This window comes from Lepus europaeus, chromosome 9 (assembly GCF_033115175.1).
Source record: "Lepus europaeus isolate LE1 chromosome 9, mLepTim1.pri, whole genome shotgun sequence".
In the NCBI taxonomy this organism is placed as follows: Eukaryota; Metazoa; Chordata; class Mammalia; order Lagomorpha; family Leporidae; genus Lepus; species Lepus europaeus.
Genome location: NC_084835.1, coordinates 121,888,749 through 121,906,843, shown reverse-complemented (window position 1 = coordinate 121,906,843; position 18,095 = coordinate 121,888,749). Strand labels below are relative to the sequence as shown.

The window sequence follows — 18,095 nt, the reverse complement described above, 5'->3', positions numbered from 1 at the left end:
CTCCCCCAGCCCCACCCCACACACGGTTTCTGTAACAGCACCAGAGAGGCAATGTTTTTGAATATGTTGAAACAAAGAAGCTGAAAACAAAAAGAAACAGCTAGTATTTTAGTGTTATGAGCATATTAATGACAACTGGTCAAACCTGGATACATGTCAAAGTTATTCTGCTTTGTTGTACTACTCTCACTCAGGCCTACACCTGAGGTCAAAGCCAATTACCTACTTAGGGATGCACACAATATCCTACTGACTGTTATCAGCCTCTCCTGTGATTACAGTGTTTTCTAATGAGCTATATGGTATGAGCGTCTAATGCTAGAAGATATAGATAGTTACATGGTAAAGTGTTTTGCTGTGTGATAATAGCTCTGGTGTCTGAGGAATTAGTTATTATGCAAGACACTATTGCACAAAAAAGTATCTTCTATTTTTTTCATCTCTAAGGCCTTTATTCCTACCACAATATACATAGATATATCTAACTACCACCCAAGGGACTGTCCATAGCAATTCCTTGTAGAAAGACCATCCCCAAAGATGGCTTTGGTCTTCTATAATGACTGGATTTGGGATTCAAAAACAGCAAGTTAAATAAACATGTTTATCTAGATTCTACTTTCAGATAGCAGTGGGAATGTATGGTCACTTTGTGTTCAAAATGGCTCTTCTAATTAATCTGTGATCCCAATGCCTATTGCAGTTATACCAACAAACAAAACAACTTGCCGTACTGTACTGATAAACAGAAAGCAATACTTCAGAATCCTTCCCTTTGAAAGACTTCTACCCAATCTGCAACTTCTAATGCTCTGCAGACTACTAGCTTTCAAATCTCTAAGTTTATTTTTTATTTAAGCAAAATATTTTCAGATTTAAATTTACCAATATTAACTTATGGCCAAACATAAACCCTTGTTCTATATCCTCACACAGCTGGCTAGGCTGAAACAAAAACTTTAGGAAGCCTAGGGCTGCAGGTTACAGGGCGGAACAGTAAAGTGTGAATAAAACAAGTAACAGGAAAAGACACAGAAAATACAAGACCACAGCTAAAACACAATTAGAATGATCAAAGTAAAACTGTCTAATGAAAGAGGCAGGCAGAGAAAGGAGGACGTTTTCTCAGGAAGAACTCAACTTCTGCTGCAAAGGGACAGTATCCATCAGGGAGAGTACAGAGCAGCTTCACACAGCACAACCTCCAGCTTCAGGACAGAAAACTCCAAAGGATGATCCAAGAGCCGGCCTCGTTTTATCAGGGAACCCCACAAAGAAGCCCACCGCGACTTACCAGAGACATCTACTCCCACCCCTCACACATGCTGGAGAACCTGCTCAGGCAACATCTCGGCTTGCCAGGATCAGGCAGCCCTGACACTGACATCTACCTGTGGCTGGCTTAACTGTGTGAAGGTGGCAAGCAGAAATCGGCAACATGCCCCAGGCAAGCACCACACACGGAATGGGCACATCTGTTTCAAAAGAAATTCATCGCCATGTAAAGCCTTGGAATCATTATCCTGAGAAAACTTAGGAAGCAGATTAGACTGTCAGGCTTTCCAACTACTCTTTCAGTCTGTTTCTGATTTCATTAAGTAGATGAGCGTCATAGTAAACTACAAAGAGATACAAACTTGAGATCAACAAAATAATGAAATATATTGATTAGTACTTTCAATGACAAAAATAGCTTTGATTTTAAAGTTTGTTCTTCTATTAGGACTGCAGCAATGATATTGCTTTAAACATCAGTAGCATCTAATACTAATACTATTTTCACCCATTATTTTTATGTAGTGTTTTCATCTGAAATTTAAAAAAAAAAAAAACAAAGATTTGATACTTCTGATTCTTGGGAAAATGAAACTGTGTGTTTGTTTTCAGCAAGGATTTCATTTCCTTCTCAATATGTATAATAGGTTTGCTACAAAGGCAAACATCTATTTTTCCCTCATTGTCACCATTCAGGGAAAATTCAAGCTTGTTCCATTGCTTCTGGTACAACCCACAAACCTGCACAGGAAGCCAAAGGAAAAATGAAACTCTGAAGAGATTAACCAAAAGGAGAAAGTTACTCCCTACAGAGCTGGTCTCTGTAACTCGGATGCTGTTGAAATAAATGGAAGACAAGCACCAGGAACCCTGTTACGTGTTCAACTCTTAACATCATTGTAGCTGTCTTCTCTCATTATTAAGTCATACATAATAAGCATAAAATGCCTATATAGAAAAATTTCTAAAAATGCATATTATTATCCATGATCTAAAATATTTATGTAGTTAAGATATTCTGGAAAAATATGCACTGGAGAAATTAAAACAAACTTTTAGCAGAAATAAACAAAGATCGTAAGTATAACTGCTTTGTCATTGTAAATTTCCTTAAAAATGCTTCCAGCAATATACAAAGTTAAGACAAAATTCTAGAAGAAGTATTTTTTGACAAAAATTTTCTAGGATACAGTCACATTTCAAACAGTAGTAACACACAGTAAACTTCCTGCTCTGATCACAGATGTAAGAAACTGCAAATCCGATCATTGGAAAATACTAAACAAAGTATTCAGGTGAATAATAAAAGTGGAATTAGGGAGTACGGCCAGAGGTGAGCACACCTGCAGCCGAGGTAACACTATCATAGGTAGGGAGCTCCTCCACATATCCTTACCCTCCTCTGATCCAGAAAAGAACCCCAAAACCCTCATGAGGTCACAACTGTTTTCATGATAAAGACTCCTGTGGAAAATACTAGCAAAATCAATCTTCAAGTAGGGAAAAAAAAAATCAAAGAGCATTGCCTATAAACTCAGCAAAACAATGTGGTGAATATTTACTATGAGGCAGGAATTATAAATTCCATTCCTCCGATGTATGAATTGTGGTATTTATATTTAGGGCTATGATTTCAAGTGCTGAATACAGAAAACTGTGGGGAAAAAGGTAGAAGATTAAATGTTTTTTTAATAAAGAAGTAAATGTAAGGTTAGAAGTACTAGAGGAAAAATCTGGCCAAAACTAGTCCCATAGAACACTGACCATTCCATGTTCAATGACAGGGACACAGAAAACAAAAAATGAAACGGCCATTGTTTAGCTGCAAATTTTGGTTTTCTATAATGTACTAAAAGACGTTTAATGTATTTGATGTAGCAGTTACGACACTGCTTGGAAAGCCTGCACCCCGAATCAGCGTCTGGGTTTGAGTCCTGGTCCCAGTGCTGATCCAGCATCCTAATAATGTGCACCCTGGAAAGCAGCAGGTGATGGTCAGATACTTGGCTCCCTGCCACCCAGGTGGGAGACCAGGATGGAGTTCCTGGCTCCTGGCTTTAGCCTGGCCCAGCCCTGGCGATTGCAGGCATTTTGGGAATGAACCAGCATTCCCAAAGACCTCTCTATTTCTCGCTGCCTTTCAAATAAACAACAAAATCCAGAAATAAAAAATTTAAGGGACATGATTCTGTTAGGTAGGAAGTTAGAAATTAGTCTGTGCGTGTGTGTGTGTGGGGGGGGGGGCATGGGGAAACAGGCCTCTGCAGAAGCCCAGCATCTGCACTTCACTCTGATAACCTTGCCGGTGGTCCCAGCCCTTCCCCCACGGGAAAGCTCTCTCCTCTGCACTAAATGGGATACCTGGCCTCAGAAAACGTCTATATTCTCCTCCAAGGCAGGTACCATAGAGGGGAGCCCCCTGGCCTGAGCCGGCAAGACTCCCCTTGTCTGATAACAAACTTGGGAAGGAATTTTTCTCCTTACACTCAGCAAACCCTTTGTCCTGGAGGAGAAGGGGGAGGGGGTAAAGAGAGGCTCCCTTAAAAACTGGAGCCTAAACAAAGACTGCACTGAGCTCTCTGCTCTCACTGAGCCACCCGCCTGGCCTGCCAGGTGTATTCTCTCCACTCAACCAGGTAACCTCGCTCTCGCCCCGTCTGACTGGGCACTCTCTCTCTGTCCTTCCCATTCTGACAGATGCCCTGTCCCCAATCAGACCTTGCTACCTTGTTCTCAGTCTCACACCTGAATTCTTTCTTGCGTGAAGACAAGAACACCATGACTGTTCTCTACTGTGACAATGCCAGCGAACTTTTTAAAAAATTAAATGTTTTAAGGGATTACCCTTAATATTTTGAATATGGGAGGTAGCAGTTTGATACTTTTCATGGTTTATTAGTATTTTACTCTTTTGTACGCATTTATTATATTTCTCCCTTTAGCCTAAAAATTAAAAGAAAAAAAAAGGAAGGTAAGTTTCCTATAAACAAGAGCCCAACTGTGGCCACTTTAGTGAAACCCATCTACTCTCATGTGGAAGTCAATATAACAAATGAAACAAAACAGTGGGATATGCACATATTCTATAGGTTACACTATTAGAAAGTCTATGCACCATAACATATGAAAGTTTCTTCTCTAATTCTCTCATTAATATAGAGGTGACAGTACATTAAAAAGGGAGATAAGACGATAGTAAAATGTTTCTGTTTTAATATAAAAACATTTCTAAAGAATTTGCTGCATAAATAATATATTAGGGCACTGTGCTATGAATCTAAATTTATGCTTTGAAATTATAATGAATAATAATTAATGGTGAAAAAGTTTTATAGTAATGGTGTAACATACTGATTTGTAATGAATTAGACTTTTGGATATTTTAGACAGTAAAAGCTAAGGAAGAGGGAACATGTTTACATCTAAATAGATTGAGATGTCATTTCCTAAATTAATAATGCAAACTTGAAAAATAGCCCCAGGTTCACAAGACAAATTATAAAATTCTTTTGTAAACAAATCTATGTTACTTCTCATGAATAATTATAATTACTAATATTTCACCATTAATGTTCAATGTACAAAATGAGAAATATATTTTCAAACAAAATTTAAATAATATTTCAGGTTCTAATGATGATAATTTACCTGCAAATAAATGTTCATAATGACAAAGACAGGAATACTCTATAGGAGTAATTCCTATCCACTTACATTAAGCAAATAAAAATCTCAATGGGAAAAAGTTATTTAAATATTTTGAGCAATAAACATTATGAAGTGATACTAATAAGATAAATAAGAATATATGCCCCTAAAATATGTGGCCATCTGAATATATGATCATCCACAAATATCACATGGCAAAAGCATTCCCTTTGTTTATGTGAGGTAAATGTGTTGGTGATTATCTTGTTCTTCCTATACTATGCAAGCAAATTAATCATTTTGAACTTATCTGCTCATTTCAAATCTTTTTCTCATCAACAATAAAAGATACAAGTTCTAAGACCCACATTTCATCCATAATCCATAACTCTGCACCTATTCTCCTATTTCACACTGATTGTACTCAGTGCAATTTCAGCTTGTCTTTGTTGACTACTTAAAAGCAAATTTAACCATGACTATCAAGACTAGTAAACCTCTTGAGAGAACAGAAAGACCAAATTACTCAAAAGTTTTAAATACAGATAAAAATAACCCTTTTATCAAAAATATTAAACATTTCAAAAGGAAATTCAGTGGATACGACTGGACTTAAATGTCCGAAGTATTAATTAATTGGACAATAGCCATACACTTAGAAAACACTAACTGCTTTTTTTAAAAAAATACATAAACCAGAAACATAGTCACTATTATCACTATCAAGCATTAGATACTGTATACAACTGTATTTGCTATACATTTTTTAAAAAGATTTATTTTATTTATTTGAAAGGCAGAGAGAGGGAGAGACAGATAGAAAAACTTGCTCTTCCACCCTCTGATTCACTCCCCAAACGGCCTCAACAGCTGGGGCTGGACCAGGCTGAAGCCAGGAGTTTCCTCTGGGTCTCCCATATGGGTACAGGGGCTCAGTCACTTGGGTCATCTTCCACTGCTTTTCCCAGGCACATAAGCAGGCACCTGGATTGGAAGTGGAGCAGCTGGTACCGGAAGCAGCAGCCATATGGGATGTTGACATAGCAGGTTATGGCTTTACCTGCTACACCACAATGCCAGTCTTGTGCTATGCTTTTAAATTTTTTGATTAACATGTAACAACTGTACAAACTTACAGGGTGCATGCACTGTGGTATTTCAGTACATCTATGCAGCATGTATCGATCAGATCAGAGTAGTTAGCATTTCCTTTGTCTCTTCTCTTCCAGCTCCCCTCCTTCCTAACACAGGACCTGATGGACATACAACAGGGATGGGATCGAGCTGGATGAAGCGCACTACTAACAAGAAATGATGTTATTGTAGAAGGGCAACTTGAACAGGGACCTCAACCTTTGCAAAGAGTACAATGCCCTTTCAAATCAAGAAAACCTGAAACACTTTGAAAAATGTTTATATGCACACAAAGTTGTATCTATCAAGGAACACAACTAATAAGAGAGAAAAGAATCACAACTTCTGTAGTGGTCTATCAAACGCTTCATAGTGGTTAAGCTGTCACCAGCAATGCTGACAACTCATATGGGTGCCGGTTATAGACCTGGCTTCTCTGCTCCCAATCCAACTCCCTTCTAATGGCCTGGAAAAGCAGCGGCACCCCTGCCACCCACATAGGAGACCCAGAGGAAGCTCCTGGCTTCTTCCTGTCCTACCAACAGCTTGTGAAGCCATTTGGGGAGTGAATGAGTGTATGGAAGGAATCTTTATATAACTGCCATTCAAATACAGTAAATAAATCTTTAAAACAAATCATAGATCCGGGGCCGGTGCTGTGGCACAGCGGGTTAATGCCCTGGCCTGTAGCACCGGCATCCTATAAAAACCTGAAATAAATTGATTATTGCATAACAGCATTACCTGGGACCATACTGTATTAAATTATAATTTAGAAGAGTGGTTTTCTATTTTTTTCTTATGAATGAAAATCTATTCATTGTAACATCATAATCTAATTATAACTCTTCTTTCATTGTAAATGAATTTGATAAATTTCATTTTTCAACTTCATTAACTTTACAAAAAATTTCTTCTCATTAAATTAAAGCATTCTGATGCTCAGATATTTAATGAATAAAACCTTTTCAAACTAGGCATTTTGAAACTGTAAGGTATTTCAGCAGTTATCCAGCAACTGATTTTAGATTTGGTAAAATTTTAACTACTTCAAAAACTGCAAAAAACAAACTGAATCTTGGCATGCATTGTGAAGTAAATTTTAACAAGTGAACCCCTCCAGACAGTAAGTCACCTGCATTTACTCCCTGAACAGCGCACAGAGACTGAAAAGCACAATAAACACAACCAACAAGCAAGCCAGTCACCTGAGATGGCAGCAAAACCGAGGGCCAATGTGTACCAAACGAAGCCCTGTGTCAGGCTCGGACTGCACGGTCAGCGGGTCTCTGATCTGAGGGCGCAGGATCCTCGATGGAACAGCCACTGATTTCCCAAAGAAAGCAGCAGAAGCTCCGAGAGATAAACGTGACACAGCTACAGGACACCTAGACTGGACCCTGTGTGGTGTGTGCTTACCCCAAACTGAAGACAAAATTGGGATGTTGAGGCTAACTCAGCGGTAACTTTATCAACAATTCTCCTCTTTTTAAAAATGTTTACCTATCAAAAGTCTGACGATACTATCCATAAATGTTACAATAAATAAATACTTCCCATTTTAACTATGAAATCTACTTGCAAGTGGTGAATACCACTTTTACCTATTTATATGTGGCATTTCGTACACAGTCTTATTTGAAACTATAGGACTGCTACTTTCAGTTTGAAAATCACCATTACACAGAAGATTTATTACTGGCATGGGAAGGTAGTTACAACTTGTTAAGTATGAAAAATTTGCACTCAAACAAACAAAATATCTCCCCCAAGACAGGAGCAAAATATGCATCAGGTACAGACTGAAAGTATATAAGCCCAAGTGCTAAAATGAAAACTGAAGAAAATTTTTATTTTTCTAAATGCTTTTCTGTGTCTTACAGTATGATCTCAACTATACAGGAAAAGAGCTTTACATGTTATTTTTGAAGAACCCATATTTCAAAATGTGGTTGACTGGGAAAGGCTGAGTCCTGACCTGGGAAGCATGTCTCAACTCCACGCTAGGGGAGGGATGGTGTCCACGCCAGCTGCGTGACACCCACATTTCTCTGTCATCATATGTGGGTAAAAATATCAAGTGTGCAATGCTGCTGTTTTAAAACAAGAGCAGCCGTTCCCATGTGTGGCAGCAGACTCTGACGCGGGTAGCAGTGCTGTCAGCACTCCTGCTAGTGCCCTCCAGACCAGCACTGGGGTCCAGGACAGGCCGACCCAGCTGCAAGGGACATTCTCCATCTCGCCTTTTCCCGGTACCTTTGTACTCACACCTCCGCATACTGGTGAGCCAGACGACGCTACACTGCCCAAGTCCACTTCACATTCTGCACTGGGGCTCCTGCCTCTAAGAACCTCTGCAATATCGCCCAGTCACCGACAGCCCACATCTTCTTAGAATGCACCTGAGTCCTTGGCACTCCACCGTACTCTATGCCATGGCCGACGCTCCCTCCTCTGTGAAGACATCAGCTGGGCTCAACATGATCCTGCTCCAAGTGCTCGGAGGCCCCTGGGCTCGCCCAGACCAATCTGCACTTCACTCATTGTGGAGTCTTCAGTCACCTTCTACGCTCATACCATTCAGGGCAGCGAATACTGCTGACACCATCTTTACTATCTAAATGCATGCTTCACTCTCAGAAGATGAACTATCATTTATGCGCTAACTGATCAATTAACAGGTATGACACCTTACAATGCATAGCAAAATAAAAATCATTAGACTCAGGTGTAACAAACGATCATAAAACCTAACTAGTAAGATCACAAAAAATGGAAAAGAACTTTGTATTTAACAATCACCAACTTTATATGATACTACAATGGTGGATCAATGACACTAAAAACTTGTCTAAATGCATAGACTGTGCAGAAGGAATTCTAAGGCATTCTGGAGACTCCAGGTGAAAACAAAGTAACAGCATAAGTTCCACTATGGTCACCAACGATGCCTCCTTCTGGTGGAGATGTTGAAGACCAGGAGGCTCTGCACCAGCAGGGGCAGAGGATGTATGAGAAGTCACTGCACTATCCTCTCAGTTTACTATGAACTTCAATTTTGAAAGAACACAGCCTATCTGAAAAAAAGATCACTAAAATTACACATAAAACTCCCAAACTAAAACGAAACCATGCCGTGGAATACGCCCATGACAGCTGATTAGAAAACTCTTTTTACAGGTCATTTAACAGGATGGTGAGCTAGCATGGCGGCCCAGCGGACGCGCTGCTCGGGAGGAGGCGTTCGTTACCTGTAGTCACACCAGGGGCATCTGTACGGCTTTTCTCCAGTGTGCACACGCTTATGTCGCGTCAAATGGGACTGGGTTGTGGAAGCAAAGTTACACTCATCACACTTGAAAGGTTTTTCTCCTGTTACAGATGAAGAAACATTTCATGTGAATAATGACTTTAGAATATTTGAATATTCTCACAGTGAGAAAGTTAGATTAAATCATTGATTTTTGTTTCTATGTTAGAACATGAGCAAGGTGCATAACATACAATTAAAATGAATCTTATACAAACAGGAATCAACATTAGAGGTACCTAGAATGATTTAACAAGTTGTTACATTAGAGTCATCATTAAAATTTCAGTAATGTTAAAATCACAAAAAACAGAGATATACATCAAATATATAATGCTAAACCTTAAGGTCTTGTTATTGAGAATGAGAAAAATAAATAAAACCAAGTTATAAATGAACACAACTTAAAAAAGCATTAGAAGTAAAAGAAAATACAGTTCACTGAGTAAAAAAATGGAGGCCTCAAAGAAATATTTAAATTATTATTTAACACCACTTTAAAAGATATCAATTCTGTGTAGGTATAATATATATAATACAGACAACATTTTAATTCTCTAAAAATTATGTTTAGAAACTGATACTCAAATCTGCTATTGAAAAAATGTCTAAATATGGTCAGAACAGCTTGGAAATGTGCGTCTAGTTTTTGAAGTGTAAGTTTTATCAAATCTAAACATAGGTCATGCATTTCAATTGAGAACTTAGCCTCCAAATTGAGACATGTAAAGTGCACATCGAATTTCAAATTCTTAAAATGAAATACAATGAAATATTGTTAACAAAGCTTAATCGATTTCATGGGGGACAGTGTAGTGGCATAGCAGGTTAAGCCTTCAACTATGATGCCAGCATCCCATATGGGTGCCAGTTCCAGCCCCAGCTGCTCCACTTCCTATTCAACTCCTTGTTAATGAGCCTGGGAAAGCAGTGGAAGACGAGCCAAGTCCTTGGGCCTCTACATCCTTGTTGGAGACCCAGAAACAGCTCTGGTCTTCTGGCTTTGGTCTGGCTCAGCCCAGGCCATTGCTGCCATTTGGGGAGTGAGCAAGCAGATGAAAGATCTGTTTCTCTGTCTCTCCTCCTCTCTCTATAACTCTGCCTTTCAAATAAATAAATTTAAAAAATCTTTAAGTTAATTACATGAAGAAATGATAAAAAAAAGTTGGATATATTTGGCTAAATGAACTATATCACAAAAGTGATTTCACATGTTTTTCTTATTTTTCAATATAGTTGCTGGGAACCAACCCACATACTTCAGGTGAATTAAAAATGTTTATGGGAAAAAGAATTAAAAGTTGTGATTTAGGCACACAAAAAGTGAAATGATAGTGTCTTTAATATGCATGAAATTTTTGAAGATCCTCTGTATGTGTGGATTTCAAAAATGTTTTGAACCAAAATTTGAAATGCTCCAGCATAGTTCATATTATGTTTCTATTGGACTCTGATGAACTAGGGAAAACCTCATTCTAAATTTCCAAAAATGCAATATATAGCAATATTCATCTCAACAAACTTTTCCCCCCAAGTTTTATGTGTAGTATACTAACTTATTTAATGAATTATGGGGTATCCTGGTTTAAAGTCATTCCAGGGTTTAGCCTTGTGGTTAAAAACCCATGTTCTACATCAGAATGCCTGGGTTCAACTCCTGCTCTGGCCCCTGAATCCACTTCCTTCCCATGTATATTCTGGACATCAGTGGTGATGGCTAAAGAACATGGGATTCTGACACCCACACTGAAGAATGGTCACTTTTGGTATCTGGAGAGTGAACCAGTGGCAGGGGCTCTCCTTGTCTGACTGAACATTTATAATTTTCTATATATTACTCTTTACCTCTGAAAGAAGTAATATATATATGTATATATATATGTATTTGTGTATGCATTTATATATACATAAATATAGGAGGTATTTAAATTACACATCAGTATGACTATCAACAAAATAATATGTTATGAAACTAGAATGTATATGCGGCTTTACCCTTAACTGCAGTCATATTTCTGTGAATGCACACAGACCTTGTTGGGGCTGTTTTTATGTCCTTTACAGCACAGCAAAGTAGTTAAGTAAAGCCAGATGAACTTCAGTCCCAGTCCTGGTTCTGTCACATCCTACCTGTTAGATCACTTGAGCAAGACATATGCCACCGAATATGGAGAGTAATTTGTGAGGGTTAAATATGACAAAAATATAGAAAGCACACTTATCAGAGTGTTCGATAAAGAGCTGCTTTTATATTATTAGGCTAGCACTGCCTAAACACTGGCAAGTGTAAACAAGCCTCTGTCGAAGACAAAAAGAAGGGCAAGAAATGGCTCCCAGGAATAGCTCACAACCAGCAAAACGATTAACATCATTGGAGCAGGGGTGGTGGCACAGCAAGTGAAGCTGGCACTTGGGAGGCCTGCGTCCCATACTGGATTTCCGGTTCAAGTCTCGGCTCCTCTGCTTTGAATCTAGCTTCCTGCTAAAAAACCTGGTGGTCCAAGTACCTGCATCCCTGCCACTCGTGTATGAGACCTGGGTGGAGTTCCGGGTTCCTGGCTTTGGCCTGGCTTATGCTCAGCTGTTGTGGCCATTCGGGGAGCAGATGGAAGATTCTCTTATCTCCCTCCACCACCAACCCCCTGCCACCCTATGTGTGTTACTCTGCCTTTCAAATAAATAAATAAATAAATCTTAGAAAAAAGCAATTGGTCTTGCATAGTGAACAGGATATATAATGATAAAATTTAACAGATCTGACCAGGAAATGTTTCTATTTGATATACCTTTGTTGTGTTTTATTTTCAAGACTATGTACAGAGATCAAATGTATTTAAGTTGAAATATTTTTCTCTTTTAGCCATATACAATACTCTAAAGAAGCAGTCAGCCAAGAGCTGCTTCAACAATTTGTTCTCAGATTCTAAACTTCTGGTCAAGAAACTCAAATGGCTATAGGCAATTCAGTCATATTGGTGTGACTCATACAAAAATCCACTGTCATGATCATAGGATATTTTGTGTAAATTCAAGGGACAATATATTATAATTGTATTGTGTAAGTCTAAAGCAAAACTGAAAGTAGTTATGTCCATTATAAGAATTGTTGCGGCATACTGGGTAAACCTGCCACCTGCAATGATGGCATCTGAAACGGGCACCAATTTGTGTCCCACCTGCTTCACTCTGTCCCAGCTCTCTGCTAATGGCCTGGGAAAAGCAGTGAAAGATGGCCCAGGTGTTTGGACCCCTGCACCTACGTGGGAGACCTCAATGAAGCACCTGGTTCCTGGCTTTGGCCTGGCCCAGTCCTGGCCATTGTAGCCATTTGGGGAGTGAACCAATGGATAGAGTCAATCTCAATCTCAATCTCTCTCTCTCTCTCTCTCTCTCCCTGACTTTCAAATAAATAAATCTTTAAAACAAAAAAAGAACCTGAATTTGTTTATTAAATTTGATGAGTAGTAATTTAACCTCACACCTATATCAAAATACAGTTCACACAAAAAAAAAGTTAGAAAGGGAAAGCAGTAATCTGGAAGAAATTGTACCTATTAGTGATATTGTGACTAACCTGATAGAAGTCTCTCCAGACTGAGTAGCAAGGTAGAATATAAATAGTATACAGCATAAACAGCTTCAGTAAGGAACAGCGGCGACACACATGGGTACATTTGGTTACTGATGAAACCAGCACCACAGTCGAGATAAGCACCACTCATCCTGAGGGCAGTACATGCCTACTTTCTGTTACTCTATATTTGTGCTTATTTTGGAGTAAAATAACTTCGAGATATCTTCAAAAAATTCACGAAAAATGTGCATTATGAAAAACCTATGCATGGGTTTCAATATTTTTACAGCAAAATAAATTCACCTTCCAATTCTACTTTCATTAACTTTTTGAAGTACCTTCACTTTATCTATTTTCTAGAATTTATATACATGGAAACACATAACAGCCTTTGTGAACTAGGCTCTCTGTCCCAGCGTAATGATTCCATGGTGCACTCATGCTGCTACAGGAAGCAGCACTCCACTTATTCTCACAGCTGAGCAGTGTTCCATCAGAAAGATGTAACGCAGTTTATGTATGCACTTACTCATTGAAGGACACCAGAGTATTCATGTTTGACTATTTCAACAAATAAATTTGCTATAAGCAAGATGTGCAGGTCATTGCTGAACATATATGTGCTTTTTTTCTTGGGAAAATACCCAGTAGTAGAATGGCAGGGCAGTGTGGTAGGCACACATCGCTTTGCAAAAGCGCTAACCTATTTCCCCTAGTGGTCTTACCATTTTATACTCTCACCAGGGGTACGTGAAGGTTCCTGTTGCTCCAAATCCTCCCCTTTGTTGTCATTAGCACTTTAAATCTATGCTTTTCTAAAGACGTTGAGGATTTTCTCACATACATATTCACCATATATCTATCCCATAGGAATAGAATACGGGTGTGTGTGTGTGTGTGTGTATAAAATATACATATATTCTTTGGTTGAACTACCTCACCATTCTTTTTAACTTGTTTGTGAGTGGCCGTTTTCTCAGAATTATGGTTTGGGAGTTGTTTAAGTATTCTAGAAACAAATCCTTTCAAACTTTGTGGTGTGGACATAACGTCTCCCCATCTGTCATTTACCTGCTAACTGTCAATATGGTGCCTTTGAAGCTGAGAAGCTTGTTACTTGATGAAGCTTGTAGGTTATCAACTTATAATTTTTCAAGTTACTTCTTTTCTAGATGAAGTTATTGATAATGCAATTTAAGAAATCTTTGATATTTCAAAGTGACAAAGATTTTTTTTCACCTATGTTTTCATCCAGGATTTAAAGTTTTAGATTTTACATTTAGATTATGACCAGTTTGAGCTAATCTACATACATGAAGTACAGTACAAAGTATGAATCAAAATTCACTTTTACTGTACATGAATGCAGTTGTTCCCAATCATATGCTGAAAAGGATAAATCTTTGCTCCTGTGTCGAAAAACTAACTAATCACAGGGTGTGAGTCAATTTCTGTGACCTCCATTCTGTCCCAGTGACACACTGTCCACCTTGATGACAACATCAGGATAGCCTGAACACTGTAGCTTTATAATAAGTCTTGAAGTCAGGTAGTATAAGCCCTCCACTTTTGTTCTTCTTTCCTGACCTTGTTTGACTATTTCAGACCTTTGCATTTCCATATGAAGTTTAAAATCAACTTGTCAATTTCTTAAAAACAGAGATGAGACCTGGACTCACCAATGTGGGAGTAACTATAATGTGGACAACAATAAATCTTCTGCTCCATGAACATGGTCTGTTATTCTACTTAGATCTATTTATTTTTTCTCAGTGGTGTTTTGAAGTTTCCACTGCAAAGGTTTTGCACATGCTTTGTAGATTTATCTCTAATTAATCTGCTTTGCTTGAAAATAATTGTCAAATACATGCACAGGCCTATTTCTGGATTCTAATCTTGTTCACCTTTATTCCAAAACAATACAGTCATGATCATGATAGCTGTGTGAGACTTTAAGATAGATAATATAATACTTCCACTTTTAATATAATGAATCTAAATGTTCAAGCAATTTATATATTTTGCTCATTACACATATGCACAAATATATTCTTATGTCTCCTTATTCCAATCACACATATAAAATGCTCTGGAACTCCAGCTCACTGGTACCTTGTTTATAATGCTAACTGTGGAGACGTCTTTAAGCTACCGTTTCTCATGGGTGTGGCAGGTGTCTGGTAGGGGTAAAGATGTTTGTCAAGCTCATTGCCCTAGTCCACAGTATGAACTAACGATCACTGGGTCTTTAAACATAATTTTCTTTGTTTGGGAGTTCAACATAAGCTCCTTCAGAAAGGTGTTCAGGGGCAGGTGTCGGGGCACAGTGGGTTAAGCTCTCTCTTGGGAGGGCTACATGCCATGTCAGAGAGTCTCATTTGAGTCTCAGCTATTCTATGTTTCTTTCTCAGCTTCCTGTTAATGTGCTTGGGAAGCAGGGGATGATGGTCCCAGTGCTTGAGTCCTTACCACTTACATGGGGGGCCTGAACTGAGTTTCCAGCTCCTAGGTACAGCCTGGGCCAGCCCCAGTATTGTGGGTGTTTGGAGAGTGTACGAGAGGAGAGGAGCAGCCTCCGTCTAACTGTCTGTCTCTTCTGTCTCTCTGCCTCTTGAATAAGTTTAAAAATAAACAAACAAACATTCATGGCATTTTTATGTGACACAATTTAAATTTAACAATATTTTTAAATAATGCCATTAATATTCTCTATAATTCTAATAATTTGAAATTCACATGAAGCTAGTATCATATTACAGTAAACTATAAATGGTTATTTTTTATTCACTCTGATAATGCCATAGATTACACTGTGCAATATTAAGAAATTATGAATCATACTGACTGGCAGGGGAAAATATTATGCTACTGAAATATGATGCTGAATTAAGTCTTAGGCTAAGGAAGGTTGACGCATCTGAGTGACTGATGGCGTAGGAACACCTTGTCAGTTAATACAGACTGCAGTTTATTCAAATCTGTATATGAGTTAATTTAAAACTCATCAGTTTTGTTACACATTCAACATTATTGCTCTTAGTATATAATTTGGCAACAAATCAGGAAAATAAGTTGCAGAAGCACAGGAGTTCCTCGTTTGTTAGTCTCAATTTACTTGCATAGTCAAAAACATAAATCCAGCTTCTAGACTGTTGGGTTTAAAAACAAATTTTACAAAGTTGAAATCAGAATTTGAGTTTGTTTCTTGATTGAGATGCAACAAGCATTATTTTTAAAAGGTCTACACAGTTTCCAAGGCACGTTTTTTATGGAAGGTAGACTGACTGGGAGCATTGCTTCTACACACTCTGTCATTCCAGCCCAGACATGAACCACTGGAACCATGAGGAAGAGTGAACTATTCTCAACACAATATCTGTAACTCAGCAGGGTTACCTGTATGCAGCCTATCCAAATAAGCAGAATGTGGCCAATTTCCATCCCATTTCTCCCTCATACGACCTAACAGCACCTATCAGTTTAGACTGCTGCTTTGCATAGTTTCCCTCACAAGCAATAACCTTGGACAAAGTAACAAGGAAGGGATACGTTGCACCTTCAGCACCATGGATAGAAAAGTAAACAAAAGACAGAGCAAGGACACCACGATGGCTGTCGGCACGGTGTGCATCCCTCTGCACGTCAACCATCCTTCAGAGTGCCTGGCCACGTTTCTCAGAATACACACTTTGCATTCCTTAGGGCAGGCTGGGGTTATTAAGCCGGCCAAGAATCTCAAGTGCATGTGAGGATTTGCTCCTGTGCCCTTGAATCAAGGGTCTCTGACAGGTGATAAAAGTAAATCTTGGAATGGAAGATGTGTCGTGTCAACCCCCTAGACAGTCAGTATTGCAGGAGGGAATTATTTACGCCATTTGGAACACTTTGGATACTTATCTCTTTCCAAGCTGATTGTAATTTGTGTGGGGAGTCTGTGGTAAATAGGGAAACCATGTCAAAGAGGAAAACATCTGAGGAACACAGATTTCAAACACACCATTCAGTTTTGGCCTAGGGGGAAAAGTTGTATGTTGCTTAAATATTTTAAATCCAGCATAAAAACTAAGTGCCTAGACTGAGTTTTACTAAGCTGTTTTGTCGAAGTTAACAGTCTTAAGAACTGACTTTGGTATTAAAGAATCATGTTTGATTTGTGCCACAGAGGCAGATAAATGCCAAAAAGACAGATACCCCTGTCTGTGCGACATTGTCCTATATGGTATAAAGTTAATAGCAAAGTAATAAGGAGCCTCTGGACCTGACATAAAATATAAAGTTGTGCTGGCTCAATGCAGGCTTGCTGATCGATCTATCACCTGGAACGCCAGTGACTGCAGCATCCCTGTCTCCACTGTGCTGGGAAGAGGGGGCTTGACCCACTGGTAGGGGGACACAAAGGGAGAGACTCTTGTCCCCTGGGACCACACCAGGTGAGGAAAGGCAAACTACAATGACACTCAAATAGTGACAATTTGCACCAATAAACTGAACACTCTGTCAACACTAAAACTCTTCATGAGCAGTGTTACTCCAAAGATGTCCAACTCCAGGACAGCACTCAAGGACAACTGCCATGCACTAGGCCTCATGACAGAGGCCTTACACAGAGTCCTCTCTTACAGAGAGTCCTCAAGTTGGTGGATTAAAAGAATGAGTGCACAGGTGGCTCCTACGCACTTAAGATGAAGTGTCCATGCTCCACACTCAATTCCTGTGTCTAACATCACGCTAAACATTGCAAATGTCCCTTCGACTCAACAGCTAAGTCCTGCTCCAAATGGAAACCCAAGTCATATAGACTCAATCTACTAAGAGGATCAGCAACTATTAATTCTCGCTGATCATGAAAATGCTACATGGGGTAGTGAAACCAACTATATACCTAAATACAGCAAATCAAGAATCATAGTGCTCACAGATGATATATTTAAACTATTTTTATTTCATATCATTTTGGGTATATTGGCCAAACTCAACCATTTTCGTGGTACTCAGAGAAAAGTACAACATGTAGCTATCAATGGGGATACCCCATGACTTCTCATTTGAAGCAGGAAACATTTGACATAGTGATTCTGTTAATTACTACAAGCACAACTGCCATAGATAAACAGGCTCAGGCACATACAATTTGGAATCATGAAAATAATTACT

The 18,095-nt window shown here is 38.8% G+C and overlaps 1 protein-coding gene across 1 annotated transcript in view; it reads right to left on the bottom strand.

Moving 5' to 3' along the window:
* ZNF407 (zinc finger protein 407) overlaps nt 1–18,095 on the bottom strand; it is a 464,217-nt gene that overhangs the window by 163,062 nt on the left and 283,060 nt on the right. Inside the window, exon 7 of the mRNA XM_062201806.1 lies at nt 9,309–9,429. Coding sequence (XP_062057790.1) covers nt 9,309–9,429 — 121 coding nt within the window. The remainder of the gene's footprint in view (nt 1–9,308; nt 9,430–18,095) is intronic.